The following is a 17,012-nucleotide window of genomic DNA, read 5'->3' on the forward strand; positions in this document are numbered from 1 at the left end:
AGTTGCGGCCAGCGGGGGCTACTGTTTGTTGTGGTGCGCGGGCTTCTCATTGCGCCATGTGGGATCCTTCCAGACCAGGGCATGAACCCGTGTCCCCTGCATCGACAGGCGGACTCTCAACCACTGCGCCACCAGGGAAGCCCTTAACATCTTTATTGGAGTATAATTGCTGTACAATGGTGTGTTAGTGTCTGCTTTATAACAAAGTGAATCAGCTATACATATACATATATCCCCATATCTCCTCCCTCTTGCACCTCCCTCCCACCCTCCTTATCCCACCCCTCTAGGTGGTCACAAAGCACCGAGCTGATCTCCCTGTGCTATGCTGCTTCCCACTAGCTATCTATTTTACATTTGGTAGTGGATATATGTCCATGCCACTCTTTCACTTCGTCCCAGCTTACTCTTCCTCCTCCCCGTGTCCTCAAGTCCATTGTCTACGTCTTCATCTTTATTCCTGTCCTGTCCCTAGATTCTTCAGAACTCTTTTTTTTTTAGGTTCTATATATATGTGTTAGCATACGGTATTTGTTTTTCTTCTTCATCAATCTTTTTCTCACAAGCTGCATAGCTTCTTACAAGATGCTCTCACTTCTGCTCATTTTTGTAGTCCTGCTTCCTTCCTCTGCTTTCTTGTGGCTTTTCTTCCTCTATTACAGGGGCTCGTATGTGATTTTGACTTGCTGTGGCTCCTGACTTCGCTGCTGTTAGATAGGTTCAGTCCCTTGGTATCCCGACTCCATATTCTTGGGAGAGATAATCAAATAGGCTCAGCCTGGGTCAGTTGTTGGACTCTATCAGCCGTGATAGGGAAGGGGGAGCAATTCCCAAGAAGGGGCCTGGCAGGTACTTCAAAATATGCTTACTGTATTGCACAGAGGCCTGTGGATTACTGGTGGCTATTTATTAGGTAATCCTCATGTTAGCTGATCTAGGCTTAGCTTCACACAGTGAACTCTGATTAGCAGGGCAGGTTCCCCGGGAAGACCTGCCAGCAGTGTGCATTCCTTTGGTCTTCTCCCTTCCCCCTTGGCCATTATTTACTCCCCACCACCTCATTTCTCCCCCAGCCCCCTGCCCCCACTCACCCTATATGACTGGCTAGTAAGCACCTGTGTCATTTGCCAAAGTACTGAATGAAAGCTCTTAAAGTGCCATGGAGGCTGTTCAGCAACTCATGTTTATATCCACAGTCTGGCCCTAGGCTCTCCTCTCCATTTGAGTGGAGGAATGTCCAACTTTCTGAAAATTGCCTTGTTCCAGGGGATTGGCAGTTAAGCGAAAGTCATCACCATGTTGATTCCAACCAGGGTTGATCAGTTCCCATCTTTGCTTGACAGTAAGCTTAAGAAAACAGTATGCTTTTGTTTCCCCCTAAGAATTTGTGATCTCCTTGGGGAAGTACCACCCAGATGCCTGAGGGAGAGAGAGGAACCTTCTTGAGACATATGTCCATATGACCACAGTACAAGGTACAAAGCTGTGTGTGAAGTGAGAATGTTGTAGGGTTCAGGGAGACAGAGCTCAGAGAGGAGGTGGCTGATATATTTTAGCAAGATTTTACAGAGGAAGTGGGGCCTGAGCTAGACCTTGAAAGTGGGAGTTGCTATTGGCTATGGCAGGAGGAGGAGGGGAGGAAATTTCTTTTATGTGTATATCTGGCATCAGTAAGGAGAGAGTCTGGCTGAAGGAGAGAGTGCAACATGGGTAGAAGTACATAGATGTGGACTGGAGGATGAGCTCCCAAATTTTGTAATAACATTTGAGGTTCTCATAAAAGTTCTATTTTTGGAGGCTAGGGGCAGTACTTAGAGGTGTCACTGTGGAGCCCCTTGGATACTGTTCTTGTGCCCTCTCCATGGATCAGAGCAGTCCGTATTTAGCATGGGTAAAGTGGTGGGACCTCTAACACAGGACCCAGGTATCACTGAGGTACGTGAGGAGCTGGAACGTAAAGCCAGCAGTGCTGACGCGAGCCCACTTCTCCGTGGGCCTATCTGAGAACTGGGAGGTTTGGATAGGAATGGGGGTGGGGGAGATCAGGGGGGTCTATGTAAGCTTGGGAATGGTAGTTAGCCTCTGTCAACCTCAGTTTCTTCATCTGTAAAATGGGAATAGGAGTGTCTATTTCGTGGTTGTGAGAATTAATTGAGAGGATGTATGTGAAATTGTCAGGCACATGACAGGCTTTTAAAAAAATAATTACATGCAAAACATCGTCTCCCTAACTGCTAAGTGACCTGACACCTGCATTTAAATTGACCTTATTTGTTGTTAGGCCTCTCTTGTCCCCATTCTCTAATGGTCTTGTGCCCCAGGTGGTTTGAAACTTTGGGAATCTGAGTGGGGAAGAATGGGTGAAGTTCACCATTCCTGGGCCTGGGGGGAATTTCCAAAAATGGTTCGGGCTGTCAGAATGCATGAATATGTGGTAGTGCATGCCTTAGTATCATTACTTGTCAACAGTGATGGGATGTTTTCCTCTCAGCTGGGGCAGATGGGGGATGTCCCCCATTTGCCTCTTCTGGTTCTAACCAGTCCATCGGCCCCTTTGCCTTAGGCAGACAGGATAGAAATGATGTGCTTTGTAAAGAAAGGTTGGGCGTCGGTGCCCGCAGCTCAAGCCTGCAACTGACTTTATGGTTTTCTTCCTAGGTCTGCTGACATTTGTGAACTGTGCCTACGTCAAGTGGGGCACACGTGTGCAGGACACATTCACTTACGCCAAGGTCCTGGCACTCATTGCCATCATTGTCATGGGCCTTGTTAAACTGTGCCAGGGTAAGAAGGGCCCCAGGTCGGAAGGAGGGTGGGTGACTCCGGTAGTTCCCCTGCATTCCCTGAGGAGGATGTGGGGACTCTGTTAGCTTTACTGCTCAGCTCTCTGTATACGTGCTAGACTGTGTCAGTGAGAACAGAAAATCTGTTCTCGGGCTTCTTGGGTGACGCTGGTTTGGCCTAGTGGACATGAGTTAGCCCCTCCTTCAGGGCTGCTTTCCCTTTGTGGTAGTGGGGAGCATTGCAAGAAGCCAGCCGAAGGCCAGGCCGAGGAGCTTTTGAAACTTGGGTTGTAATTGGGTCATAAAAGTAACCAGTGGAGATAGAGTGAGCCCTGCTCTGGCTCCTGTGACCGCCAGTCAGTGGGGAGGAGGGCTTGGCCCTCCTTGAAAGGGGTGGGAAGTGTGTGGGTGGCAGGGAGATGGGGTCTGGAAATAAGTGGTTATTTTGCAGCCTTTACTTTTCATCTGGACTTGCTCTTATTTAGCATTTCCTCCCAAAGTCAGCTCTCAGCAAAATATTAAAATATTGTGAAGTTGGCACTGACTTTCCTGCCTGTTGGCTTTAGAGAACTTTTCATTCCCAGATCAGAGCAGGCTGACAGGGAGGGTAACAGGCCTCCCAATATTCCCTGACCCCTTAGAGAAGTCCTGAGGTGCCCTTGGCCAAGGATGTCTCAGTCATTAGACAACACAGTTCTCTGGGTCATCTGTCTGTAAACTTGGCTGTGTTTACAATCCCCTGAGGAGCTGAGACTCCAATCTCAGACCTATTGGATCAAACTCTGGTTGGCTTGGAGTTCAAAAAGATGTGTTTTGGGGAATTCCCTGGTGGCCTAGTGGTTAGGATTCTGGCTTTCACTGCCGAGGGTCCAGGTTCAATCCCTGGTCAGGGAACTAAGATCCCACAAGCCGTGTGGCATGGCCAAAAACCAAACCAAAACAAAACAAAAAAAAGGTGTGTTTTTAAGAAGTGCCCTGGGTGAATCTTAGGCAGCTGGTCCAGTACCTTTGAGCCAAGTTAGTACAGCCAGCCATCTGGATGTTCCTAGAGTCTCTGAAACATCTTGGGGTCAAATTGGGTAGTTGAATAATTCTCCCTCCAGGATCTGTGCCCTAGGGAACAACTACTGTGTATGATGAGTGGCACCCCTGGGGTTCGGGAGTCTCTACTTTCCCTCCTCTTTGTTGCACACCCAGCCCTTTTTGCCACATTGGAGGATGGGTCTAGGCTTTCTGCAGTGGGTGACAGCAGGCTTCCTTAGAAATCTGGGTCTTATTAAAAACCTCCAGTGTGTCTAGAAGGTCTGTCTCCTGGACAGCTAGGTGCTGTTTCCTTGGCTTGCAAGTCTGCAATCTTTGGAGGCCTCCAAGGAGGATGACAGATGTCTAGGCTGCCTCTCCAAAGGTGGAGGTGGCCCAGGGCTACCCCAGGCCCAGTGAGAAATAAGATCCCAGTTCCTTCGAAGCCTGTGATTTCCTGCCACACACAACCATAGCCACTGCGAGTAGAGCAACAGAGTTCTCTCCATGAGACTGAGAAACCCATTTGACCAAGTTGTGGAACCGTCTGGGCCATGAGAGGTACTTCCACAGGAAGATCTAACTGTTAATGAAAAATGACTCCTTTATGTGAAACAGGGTTCTTTCTAAAAATAGGAAGAAGAACTGTGGCCTACCCTGTGGTCTCCTGCAGGAATGGAAATTCACTAGGGCTTTGGAAAAGGTGTTATCATGTCAGAAGGCAGCCAGGAATGCCTTTGTTTTTCTGAGATTGTCTAGTTCTACTAAAGGAAAATGAACTATTCAGAGGGAGTGGGTGGGGTGTGGGGAACTGGTGGTGGTGGTTCTTTTGGTATTAAATTGTTTTTGTTTTTTGTTTTCTTCTCCCTGCCCTCTTGCTTTTCCCTTCTTTTCTTGACCCTCCTCCTCTCTCTCTTTCTTGCCTCTCCCCTTCCGCTTTCTTGCTGCCCCTCCCCCTCCTTCCTCTTTTCCTTACACCTGCCATCTCTCCTGTCCTTCTCCTTCTTCCTTTTTCTCCTCTCTGCACCATCTTCCCCCCACCCCCTGCCGCCCCACCTTTGCCCCCACAGGACACTCTGAGCACTTTCAGGATGCCTTTAAGGGTTCCTCCTGGGACTTGGGAGACCTCTCTCTCGCCCTCTACTCTGCCCTCTTCTCTTACTCAGGTTGGGACACCCTTAATTTTGTAACAGAAGAAATCAAAAACCCAGAAAGGTAAAGGTGGGATCTCACTCTCCCCAACTTGGCTGGAACTCCTGCTGATAGTGGCACGTTTGCCCTCTTCCCTCCCCTCCTCCCTCTGTCTCTCACCCCTTCTTCTTCCTGTTCCCCCTTCTCCAGCTGTGAGGGATTAGGGGCAAGGACAGGAGTGAGTGAAGGTGGGAAACCCCTGGGTCCCTGGCCTCATATTCCATATTCGCACTGGAGGACCCCCAGGGTCCTTCCTGGAGGAGAGGTCCTTCGGTGGGCAGCAGCTAACCCAGCTGGGGCTGAGATGTTAAGACCTTGCCCTCTGGTGCTGACACTGAAGCCTGGGGAGCCAGAAGCTAATTCTGGGCAGCCAGGTTCCCAGCCTGGCCTCCAGTCCCTAGAGGACAGTGCTCCTCCTTCAGTGGGACCCAGTCCCACTGGGGCAAGGGTCAAATATTGATCATGAGCCATCTTCACAGGGAAGGGTCTCTCTCTCTCTCTCTCTCTCTCTCTCTCTCTCTCTCTCTCTCTCTCTCTCTCTCTCTCTCTCTCTCTCTCTCTCTCTCAGTAGAAAGAGCCCAGGGCGTGGGGCGCATACTCCCCTTAGGCTACGTGGGGAAGAGGAGTTAGCCTCAAAGATCCAGAGGCCAGGGAATTCCTGGGTAACTTTGACCCCCAAGGAGAGGTTGGTTCCAGGTAGTCCTATTTCTGTTGTCCTGACAGAAATTTGCCCCTGGCCATTGGGATTTCTATGCCGATTGTGACACTCATCTACATCCTGACCAACGTGGCCTATTACACAGTGCTGAGCATTTCAGATGTCCTTGGCAGTGATGCCGTGGCTGTGGTGAGTCTGTTGGGATCCTCATTTGCTCGTCATCTCATAGTACTGAATGGCTAGATCTTTGTTTCTGCTGCCACTCCAGCTCTGCAGGGCCAGGTGGTGGGTCTGGGCCAGAGGGCGGGCTGCTCAGCAGTGATGGCATTTGTCCTGAGAGATGCAGGAGGCTGTGGAAACCCTGTCCTGTGCTCAGTGCCCCTTCTGTGCTCTGTCCCCAGACATTTGCTGACCAGACATTTGGCATGATTAGCTGGACCATTCCCATCGCTGTTGCCCTGTCCTGCTTTGGGGGCCTCAACGCATCTATCTTTGCTTCATCAAGGTACTGTGTTTCTGCTTCACCGATAACAGACCAGTATTTAATTCTCTGAGGCTCTAGGTGAATCCATCGGAGCCCTTCTTTCCCTTATCCCTCTCTCGGACATGCAGGGTGTGTATGTGTGTGTATGCATGTATGGCCATGATCATATAGTGGTACTCTGTGTTGTGTATGCATGTGTGCATGTGTGTCCTTGCCTTTGTACAACATTTGTGTGCTGGTCGCTTACGTTTCCATGTGAGATGAGGACGGATTGGTAAGAGGTAGAGGGGAAGAAGGCAGTAGCTTGGAGGAGGGATCCTGTTGGGGGCCAGACTCTAGGCTCCTGCAGATTATGCTGCAGGCCCAGGATTCATTCTTATAATAAATGATTACTGAGCACTTGCTGTATACTGGGTACTGGTACAGGATGACTCTGCCCCTGACATCACAGAAAACACTGCGGCTGACAGGTAGGCTCCAGCTTTTTTCTCTGCACAGAGACTTACATGTAAGATCACTGTCCTTCCAGTTGTTTCATAGAGAGGACCAGTTCTGCCTTTTCAGGCTGATTCTGCTATCTGGTCTCAGGGTTCCGGCACGTCCCCTCTTCTTCAGCACTTCACTTCATCACTTGGCCCTTCTCCTTGGTGGATGTTCATTTGGAGTCAGCTGTGCACAAGCTTCTCTCATCGTCACTTAGAGAAATCACAAAACAGTTTCTCACCTCCCCTGCTCCTTTTTGGAAATACTTCTAAAGGAAATGGTTTGCATTTTGACTGTCATTCATCTTTCTACCCATAGGTAGGCTTCTACTACCATAAAAAAGTTCTTGTCAAGGGTGCCAGTGACTTCCTTCTTAGCCTGCTTTTAGTTGTTATCCTACTGGACCCCTGAAGCAAGTGATATTTACCATCCTTCTTCCTCTGAAACTATTCCCATGGTTTCTGTGACCCTCTGGTATCTAAGAGGAAGTCTTCTTTCTTGATTTCTCTTCCACTCACCCTATAAATGTTGCTGTCTCCAGGGACAGGAGTGTAATAGGCATTTAGTAAACATTTGCCACATGAACAGATAGGAGAATGAATTAATGAAAGAGATAGTTTTGTCCTATTCATTCTTGTTACTAATTTTGACAGCCCAGTCCATGTACTTGGGGCCTCTGTAGGGCAACCAGAGTCATAGAGATCAAGGCCTTGTAAAAGAATATGGTGTCAGGGGTTCCCTGGTGGCCTAGTGGTTAGGACTCTGGGCTTTCACTGCCATGGCCCAGGTTAAATCCCTGATTGGGGAACTGAGATCCTGCAAGCTGTGTGGTGCAGCTAAAAAAAAAAAAAAAAAAAAAAAAGAATATGGTGTCATCTTCCCTCACCTCAGCCTGGTGTGGCCGAGGTTGCACCCCATGTGGCTGTTCATAAGTTGCCCCACTCAAAGATGATGTTTCCCATAGCCTCACCCTTATTGAGGCCCAGGACATCCCGACTGACTCTGCCAATTGTCCCAAAATATTTAGGTAACAGGTATATTCTAAACTCACTCAGCTATCTTGTGACATTGACAGGATGAGGGTGAGGGTAGGGGACTCAGTAAGAATCTGCACCTGCACATGAAGTGAACTGCAGTAATGTCAAGATAATGCACAACCATTTCTGCCTGTGTTACCTTCTTCACTTTCTCTTTATTACCCATGCAGCTGTCTTTGGCTTTGTACTAGACACCTTTGCCTCACCTTCACATCCTCTCCAGCATTCCTTCTGCATATTTCTCCTCTACTTTAGTACGGATATTAGCCTTGTGAGCCAACTTCAACATCGTGCCCTATGACATCCTTCCGGATGATACCATCAACTCCTGTGGCTCCACCTGGTTGGCCCATAAGTATCTCAAACTTCACATGCGCCCCATGTGTGCTTTGTCTCCAGCTGTGAGGTTGTGGTCTGTCATTCCTCCTTACTTGGCCTCTTGGCCTCTTTTTGTTTTTGTGGGGGGGTGGTGCACCACACAGCTCGTGGGATCTTAGTTCCCCAACCAGGAATCGAACCTGGGCCCTCAGCAGTGAAAGTGCAGAGTCCTGACCACTGGACTGCCAGAGAATTCCCAGCCTCTTGGCCTCTTGATTTTTTCCCTTGGAGTCCACCCTCATCTCCCAGCTCAAACGTGTGGGCACACACAGAAGACCAGCAGATTTGTCCTCTGCCAGGGTGTCCACCCTCATTCAGACCTCTTCTATTATGGGACCTTGTCACAGATGTCTGGCCATCCCCCCATACCTTAGCCTCTCCCTGCTTTAGTTGGCCTCAGTGATGTTACCAGAGTCTCTGTGTCAAATCCAGTCAGGCTGTAACTTCAGAGCCACAGCTGGTTCTTGGTGGTTGTTCAGACTCCACAGCATGGCCTCGTAAGCAGGTTTTTCCCAGCACTCTCCTCACACACCTTATCCTGGGACTACAGGCATTCTAGCACCCACCTTCAAAGAGGCTATGCTCTTTTATGCCTCTAAGCCTCTTTTGCCTTTGCCCATGCTGTGTCTCCACCTAACACTCACCTTCTGGAAAACCCCAACTCTTCTTCCCAGTCCAGATGTGATCATCTCCTGTGAAGCTTTTTGTTCCCTAGCCCACCCCCAAGCCTGGTGCCGTGTGCTCCACGATGCTGCTGACTACCTGGACGGCATTTCATGTTTCTGCTGCTCTGTTTCCCAGTCAGTAGGGCTCATTAGGTGCAGAGAGAAAGCTTGGGTTGTCTCTTTGAGCCCCAGGCTCTCCCTGACTTTTCATATACCAGGAGCTCAGGGAAGGTATATGGAGGGCAGACCATCAGAAGTCTGGCTGCCCTTTTTTAAAAAGCCATTATGTTATGTAGGAAATGTGTGGGGTGGCAGAGTGGGGTACCCTGGTGGAGTGGATTGGGGTGCCACTGGGTGATGGCAGGATGAGGTATCCATTGGGTGTTGGTGGGTTGCACAGCTGAGGGGCTGGGGGTGTCAGTGGGTAACAGTGGGGTAGGGCATTCATGGGTAATGGTGGAGACATCTGTGGGTAAAAGGGGGGTAGGTTGGGTTGGTCATGCATAGAGAACATGGGAGGTTCCTGAGAGACTGCCCCCTGCTTTCTTCTGCAGCTGAGCCTGGTTTGTCTGAGTGAGGAGTGTGGCTGCATGGTTGAGTACAGAGATCCTCCTGACACAATTTTTTGTCCTTCCAGGTTGTTTTTTGTGGGCTCCCGTGAGGGCCACCTCCCGGACCTTCTCTCCATGATCCACGTTGAGCGTTTTACACCCATCCCTGCTTTATTGTTCAATGTAAGCTGTGCTGGGGAGTGTGGGGATTGGAAGTATCTTTGTGGTACTCCTGCCAACTTTATGAGAGGACTGTTTGGTGGGAGGTGTACTAGCTTCTTGGGATACTTCCTGAGCCTCTCAGTGTTTCTTCCTTTTTCTTACTTTTTTTTTTTGTGGTACGCTGGCCTCTCACTGTTGTGGCCTCTCCCGTTGCGGAGCACAGGCTCCGGACACGCAGGTCAGTGGCCATGGCTCATGGGCCTAGCTGCTCCGTGGCATGTGGGAACTTCCCGGACCGGGGCACGAACCCGTGTCCCCTGCATCGGCCGGCGGGCTCTCAACCACTGTGACACCAGGGAAGCCCTTACAATTTTTTAAAAATATAAAAGTGAAACATAGTTATATTAGGGAAGGCAAATACTACAAAAGAATATAAAAGTGAATTAGAAAGATTTATGTATCTTTTCTGTCAGTGGCTTCCTTTCTTCCTCCTCCTCCTAGCTCCTCTTTTTTTACAAAAATCATGTTTAGAAAAGCGAGGCCAGTTGTACACTAGCTACCCTAGGGGCCTCTGTTCATATCATAGGCATCATAGATATATATATAGTAGATGGCATTAAAGTGTTTTATTTCAACAAAATCAGGAAATTCTTAAGGATTCTGACAGATTCTGACAGATGGAAGGAATGCTGAAGAGGGACTGTCATTTTCTAATTTGCACTAAGGTATTATTAGGTGTAAAGGCTAACAGGGACCCTGAGGAAGGCCTTACTCCAAGATTTGAAAAATAGTTCATTTTCTTGTCATTTAGTTCTTTCCTTTATGGTTTCATTACTTGAAGTTTTGGATTCATCTGGAATTTATATTTTGGTGAATGAAGTGAGGTAGGCATTCACTTAATTTTTTTCTCAAATGGCTAGCCAACTGTACAAATATCATTTATTGAATAATCCACTTTTCCACATTTTTCAAATTTTTATCATATAAAAATAGGTAATTTTTAGAGTGCTTCTTATGTGCCAAGTACCGTGATTTGCCCCTTAAATGTACAGTCATCTCAACTCATCCTTCCTCATCCTTTCATCAGCACCAAGCTTCCTTATTTAGCTTTATACTGAATATTTGAGAACTAAAGAGGGGCTGAGGGTACTTCTTCAGTTCCCCTCTCCCCACTGGAATTTTCATCGCAATTCTCACCTGTTTATTTGTCTTGATGAACTCTTGTATCATTTTATCAAAATAACAAAATATCCTCTCAATACATTGATTGGGATAGCACTGAATTTATAAATGTAGGGCAATCTGACATCATGTCTTGTAAATTAATCACCTTCCACCCCACTTTTCTCCTCTTAATATAGGGTCTCCTTTCTGTCTCTAGAATGGGCTTTTCTTGTTTTAAATCCTTTGTTGATAATTTGGGTGAAAAGACAGGTAGGGGGAACTCCATATTTTTGAAGTTAAAGCAAATCTATTTTATTTATTTATTTATACAGCAGATTCTTATTAGTCATCAATTTTATCCACATCATTGTATACATGTCAATCCCAATCTCCCAGTTCATTCCCCCCACACCCCCCACCCACTGCCACTTTCCCCCCTTGGTGTCCATATGTTTGTTCTCTACATCTGTGTGTCTGTTTCTGCCCTTCAAACCAGCTCATCTTTACCTTTTTTCTAGGTTCCACATATATGCGTTAATATATGATATTTGTTTTTCTCTTTCTGACTTACTTCACTCTGTATGACAGTCTCTAGATCCATCCATGTCTCTACAAATGACCCAATTTCATTCCTTTTTGTGGCTGAGTAATATTCCATTGTATATGTGTACCACATCTTTTTTTTTTTTTTTTTGGTGGTACGCGGGCCTCTCACTGCCGCGGCCCCTCCCGCCGCGGAGCACAGGCTCCCGACGCACAGGCCCAGCAGCCATGGCCCACAGGCCCAGCCGCTCCGCGGCACGTGGGATCCCCTCGGACCAGGGCACGGACCCGCGTTCCCCGCATCCGCAGGCGGACTCCCAACCACTGCGCCACCAGGGAAGCCCTGTACCACATCTTTTTTATCCATTCGTCTGTCAATGGACATTTAGGTTGCTTCCATAAATGGTGCTGCAATGAACATTGGGGTGCATGTGTCTTTTTGAATTATGGTTTTCTCTGGGTATATGCCCAGTAGTGGGATTGCTGGGTCATATGGTAATTCTATTTTTAGTTTTTTAAGGAACCTCCATACTCTTCTCCATAGCGGTTGTATCAATTGACCTTCCCACCAACAGTGTGAGAGGGTTCCCTTTTCTCCACACCCTCTCCAGCATTTGTTGTTTGTAGATTTTCTGATGATGCCCATTCTAACTGGTGTAAGGTGATACCTCATTGTAGTTTTGATTTGCGTTTCTCTAATAATTAGTGATGTTGAGCAGCTTTTCATGTGCTTCTTGGCCATCTGTATGTCTTTTTTGGAGAAATGTCTATTTAGGTCTTCTGCCCATTTTTGGATTGGGTTGTTTGTTTTTTTAATATTGAGCTGCATGAGCTGTTTAGATATTTTGGAGATTAATCCTTTGTCCGTTGATTTGTTTGCAAATATTTTCTCCCATTCTGAGGGTTGTCTTTTTGTCTTGTTTGTAGTTTCCTTTGTTTTGCAAAAGCTTTTAAGTCCCATTTGTTTATATTTTTGTTTTTATTTCCATTACTCTAGGAGGTGGATCAAAAAAGATCTTGCTGTGATTTATGTCAAAGAGTGTTTTTCCAGTTTTCCTCTAAGAGTTTTATAGTGTCCGGTCTTACATTTAGCTCTCTAATCCGTTTTGAGTTTATTTTTGTGTATGGTGTTAGGGAGTGTTCTAATTTCATTCTTTTACATGTAGCTGTCCAGTTTTCCCAGTACCACTTATTGAAGAGACTGTCTTTTCTGCATTGTATATCCTTGCCTCCTTTGTCATAGATTAGTTGACCATATGTGTGTGGGTTTATCTCTGGGCTTTCTATCCTGTTCCATTGATCTATATTTCTGTCTTTGTGCCAGTACCATATTGTCTTGATTACTGTAGCTTTGTAGTATAGTCTGAAGTCAGGAAGTCTGATTCCTCCAGCTCCAGTTTTTTCCCTCAAGACTGCTTTTGCTGTTAAAGCAAATCTAACTTTGTCCTAGGACTCTAGTCCCTGACTCCTGTCTTCTAGAACTCTTTTGTTCCAGAGGACAAATCCTGTCACACTTCTTCCCAGGGGGATGGTTCCATTTTGCTAATCTGCATGTCTAAGGCTCCAGGACAGTGAGATAGTTCTGGAGACATTTCCTCCACTTGTATGCCAGGTAGTTGGGACCCACGTATAACAGTCTCCAGAGGGCACAGGGTGATTCATGTTGAGGTTGGTGCATTGCAGTGAGGAGGGCCTCACTGTCTGCCATCAGAAGGGTAACCGAGTCTGGCTTGTTACTGAAGTGCTTGCAAAACGAAGGGAGGCATTGAGTGCAGGAAGGGCCCCCAAAAGAATAAGGAGAGAAGACCATTGCGAAGAATGGACCTATCTGATGCCAAGAGATCACTGAAAAGACCTGGAGGTAATCTGGTGAAGCTAAGTCAGCAGTCAGCAGATCTGGTGCTAACTGCTGGATGGTGGAGTCTCCTGGGTGGCTTGGTGGTGACAGTGCCCACTTCTCCCCAACTTCTCCCACTCCAGTGCACCATGACACTCATCTACCTCACTGTGGAGGATGTCTTCCTGCTTATCAACTACTTCAGCTTCAGCTACTGGTTCTTTGTGGGCCTGTCTGTCGCTGGACAGCTCTACCTTCGCTGGAAGGAGCCCAAGCGGCCCCGGCCTCTCAAGGTCAGTGGCTCTAGGCTAGGAGGGGTGGGCCATCTCCCCAAGGTGACTTCTTCCCCATACCCCATTCTCCTGTTCCCCCATCCTACTTTCTAATATCTCACCTCCCTTCATTTCAGCTGAGCCTGTTTTTTCCCATCGTGTTCTGCATATGCTCCCTGTTTCTGGTGGTTGTGCCCCTCTTCAGTGACACCATCAATTCCCTCATTGGCATCGGGATTGCTCTCTCTGGGGTCCCCATCTACTTCCTGGGCGTTTATCTGCCAGAGTCCCGGAGACCACTCTTTATTCGGAATGTCCTTGGTGAGCTTCTCTTTGCCTATCACACACTGGCCTTGTGTGTGTGTGTATACAAAGACGCATGCACAGGTGGGTGTGGTGGCTAACAGCTTCCGCATACTAGTGATATGCTGAAAGCCTGGCCGCCCCTTTTGGTCTTGACGTGATCACTTTAATTTCAACTTTAGACTCGTATTTTGGGGTTAAAACACTCCCTCCTTAAAGTAGTCCATATAGCAAGACAAGGAGTCATGCATCAGACTCTGTGGTGGGGCATGGGATGGAGGACAGTGAGGCTTGCTGGGGTGAGCCTGGTACAGGGTACCCAGGGGACAGGTGGGGAGGGAACCACATGCTTTTAATCAGCCTTGTGGTATTCAGACTGGGGCTGTGGCTAAATGTCAGTTTGCTAAATTCTATTCTCTGTTTTCATTTAGCTGCTATCACCGAAGTCACCCAGAAGCTTTGCTTTTGCGTCCTGACTGAGCTAGATGTAGCTGAAGAGAGACAGGTTGAGAGGAAAACTGAGTAGAGGCCAGAGGTGATATCCCCTGAGGCCTGGAAGGTCGCTACCTGTGGCCACAGCCAACGAAGTCCAGATGACAAGACTGTGCGGACCCAATTCTCTTATACTCAAGGAGGGCTGTTGGCCCACATTACATAAGGGGGCTCAGGGCTGATGGCCTGCTCAGGTGGTCACTCTCGTCGGTAAGCTGTGGGTCTCAGGGTCTGGGGCCAGCCTGAAGGTGGGGACTTCAGAGGGTGGTGGTGGCAGAAGGCTCTGGGAATAGGGGAATAGTTGCTTAGTTTTGTTCCTGGTGAGTAGGTGCAGCCCTTGCAAACACTTACTTGGTGAGCTGCATTAGGGGAAGAGGGAGTGCTAGGTTAATAGCTGTGGCTGGTGGTTTCTGAATTTATTTGAGGGTTGAACCAGGAGTTTCTACAAAGGGGCTGCTCTATGGGAAGTTGTCCTCTGACCAGGTCCAAGCATCTGATATTAGAGGCCTGAAATGCTACCATTTCTTCCTCTGGCTCAAAATCCTTCCCTGGTGAAAGAGTTGTATTCTATTATTTATTGATATTATTTAATCCAGGACACCAGTTCTAGCAAAGCATTGGTGTTCATTAATCTACAGGATGCAGTAGGCTGATTGTGTTTAAAAATTCAAAGTATCCCAAAGCAAGTCCCTCTGACCTTAGAGGTGTCTATGTGGTGGTGGGTCAGACTCTGACCACAGATTGTTTTGCTCGGTTTTAGCACAGTCTTCTGTTGAGTCTTACCTGCAGAGGTGAACTTTAAAGATTTTTTACTCATGTACCAGTTACACTTCAGTATACAGATAGGTCACATGTTACAAGCACCTGGCTCAAGTTCCACAAGGACAGATGAACAAATTCATGAGTCAGAGGCCTGGTAATACTGCTACTCTGAAAGATAATCCTTTATTTTACTTGAGACCTTAGGTCTTTGTTCTAGTTGACAAAAAGCAAATCCCTGGGTTTCTGGTATGAACTCTTAAGAGGGCAGAAACTGTCCTAGGATTCAGGTGAATCACTTGAATTCCTTCAGCTGTCAATGGTTTAGAGAACATCTCCTGGACCCAAACTGACAAGTAGCTTGTTCCTCTCTGTAAGGGCCGGTATGTGGGGGTGCTGTGCAGACCCATGCAAGCCCATCTTGGTGCCAGAAGTGGTCATTCTTCTGAAAACCTCACACCAGGCTGCATCCTCCTCCTCTTCTGTCCCTGACACCAGGCTTTTTTTTACACTGAGCCACCTCGGTGTGGATCATCGGGATAACGCACTCGTCTCCTGCCTGCCTCCCCTTGCCTGAGGTCTGGTGGGGCTGCAGTCTCAGGAAGAGCTTGGTACTTCGGAGACTTCTATTTTCTCTCTGTGGAGATCAGTGAAGGCTCTGGAAATAAAGCTGCTTCAACCTCCATCAGCAGATTCATGATCGGAAGCAACTAATTTTGGTGCTCAGGCTGTGCTTTGGCACCCAGGTCTGGCCAAAGGGGTAGGTTTGCCCTAATGGATGTTCCTTCATGGGCCACATGGCTGCAGTGGATTGGACAGCTGTCCTGTGATGCTTCCAGACACTGTCACCCTGGACCCAGAACCTGCTGGCTTGGTAAGCCCCATGGGCTTCTTGTCCTTAAGTTTTGAAATTGGTCAGCGATAAAGATGGGAACTATGAGGCAATCTACCTTTCTGACAATTCTCCACCAAAGTGGCCCCAGTTGCAGACAAGGGACTAACCTTGGTCACACTTAATCAATAAAGGCAATTTAGGGTAGCATGCTCACAGCTGCCTTTGGTTCAGGGCATGCATGCATCTGTGAGAACATGGGAGTACATTCCTACTGTCATGGGTTGGGGATTTGCCTGACAACAGGGAGTCTTATGCAAAGGCTGACTTGCCCAGACTGTGTAAACATGACTCCTGTCTGACCCAATCTGGCACCTATCCCAGGGATCCTCTGGCGCTAATCCTTCAAGCAGACTGCACTTGTCTTTGAAGGATCCCTGACCCAGGCTTTAGTGTTCTCTACTGAAGTAAATGACCATCTGATCTCGGGAATTTGTTGCCTCCCGGTGGCTCCAGGGGAAGCAAGGCCCTCACACTCCAGGTGCCCTAGTACTTGCTTAGTGAGCCCTGTCACCCTCCTCTCATTACTGGATGGTGACCACATTCTTCCCCTCTGTGCTGGATACAGACTTCTCCCAGGAAGCCTTCTGAGGGAGGGATGCCAGAGACTCCTTACAGCACTCAAGCTTCCTAGTGGAATTAATTTCTGTGAGGTCTTTGTTGTTTATCTCCTTCAATCCTTCTCCTGGTGTGCTAATCCCTTTTGCAGTGGGTACAGTTTGTGAAGCTGTCAGCCCTTTAATGTTGGCAAGCTGTAAATAAATGAGTACAGAAATAGGACTGAGCACATTATAATGGCAGAGTGGTTTTCAATCCTTTGTTTCCATGCTTACAGGAGACTGAGATGACTAGCATTAGATCTGTAAGTTGCTGCCTGTTTTTGCAGCACTGAGTTGCACCTTAGTGGATAGTTAGGTTGGGAAACCAAGTCTGTTTGTTGGTTTTATAACTGCAATAGTAGGGCCCGAGTATACACACACGGAAATTAATCACTTTGGGAGGTTTAACAACTTGTAGATAAGAAGATAAAGATGTACAAAAAATATAAAGTGAAATGGGTGCAGGTAGGATAGAAAAGTAGAGATGATTATGGAATCTTAGAGTTGGCAGGAAGAAGACATTTCCTTGTGTAATTTATCTTTCCATGTGATAGTAAGTCTGTGCCACAGGGCAAGAGGGCACACCTTGAATCAAAGTTTCTATATATTGTTTCCCTAGACCTGTGCAGTCCAGTATGGTAGCTACTAGCTACATGTAGCTAGTTAAGTTAAATAAAATTTAAGAATTCAGTTCCTCAGTTGCACTAATCACATTTCAAGTGCTCAACAGCCATATGTG

General features: G+C 47.4%; 1 protein-coding gene across 21 annotated transcripts in view; it reads left to right on the forward strand.

The window, feature by feature from the left end:
- Positions 1–16,474, forward strand: part of SLC7A6 (solute carrier family 7 member 6) — a 42,296-nt gene extending 25,822 nt beyond the window's left edge. For 12 of the 21 annotated variants that reach the window (XM_067019764.1, XM_067019755.1, XM_067019761.1 and 9 more), the window contains 8 exons: positions 2,659–2,784; positions 4,874–5,018; positions 5,718–5,841; positions 6,054–6,157; positions 9,337–9,433; positions 13,100–13,249; positions 13,366–13,615; positions 13,963–16,474. In XM_067019764.1, coding sequence (XP_066875865.1) covers positions 2,659–2,784; positions 4,874–5,018; positions 5,718–5,841; positions 6,054–6,157; positions 9,337–9,433; positions 13,100–13,249; positions 13,366–13,615; positions 13,963–14,057 — 1,091 coding nt within the window. In that variant the 3' untranslated portion in view covers positions 14,058–16,474. The remainder of the gene's footprint in view (positions 1–2,658; positions 2,785–4,873; positions 5,019–5,717; positions 5,842–6,053; positions 6,158–9,336; positions 9,434–13,099; positions 13,250–13,365; positions 13,616–13,962) is intronic. The other 9 variants (XR_010837832.1, XR_010837835.1, XR_010837833.1 and 6 more) reach the window with 5 other exon arrangements.
- Positions 16,475–17,012: the final 538 nt, after the last annotated feature.

This window comes from Kogia breviceps, chromosome 18 (assembly GCF_026419965.1).
Source record: "Kogia breviceps isolate mKogBre1 chromosome 18, mKogBre1 haplotype 1, whole genome shotgun sequence".
In the NCBI taxonomy this organism is placed as follows: domain Eukaryota; kingdom Metazoa; phylum Chordata; class Mammalia; order Artiodactyla; family Physeteridae; genus Kogia; species Kogia breviceps.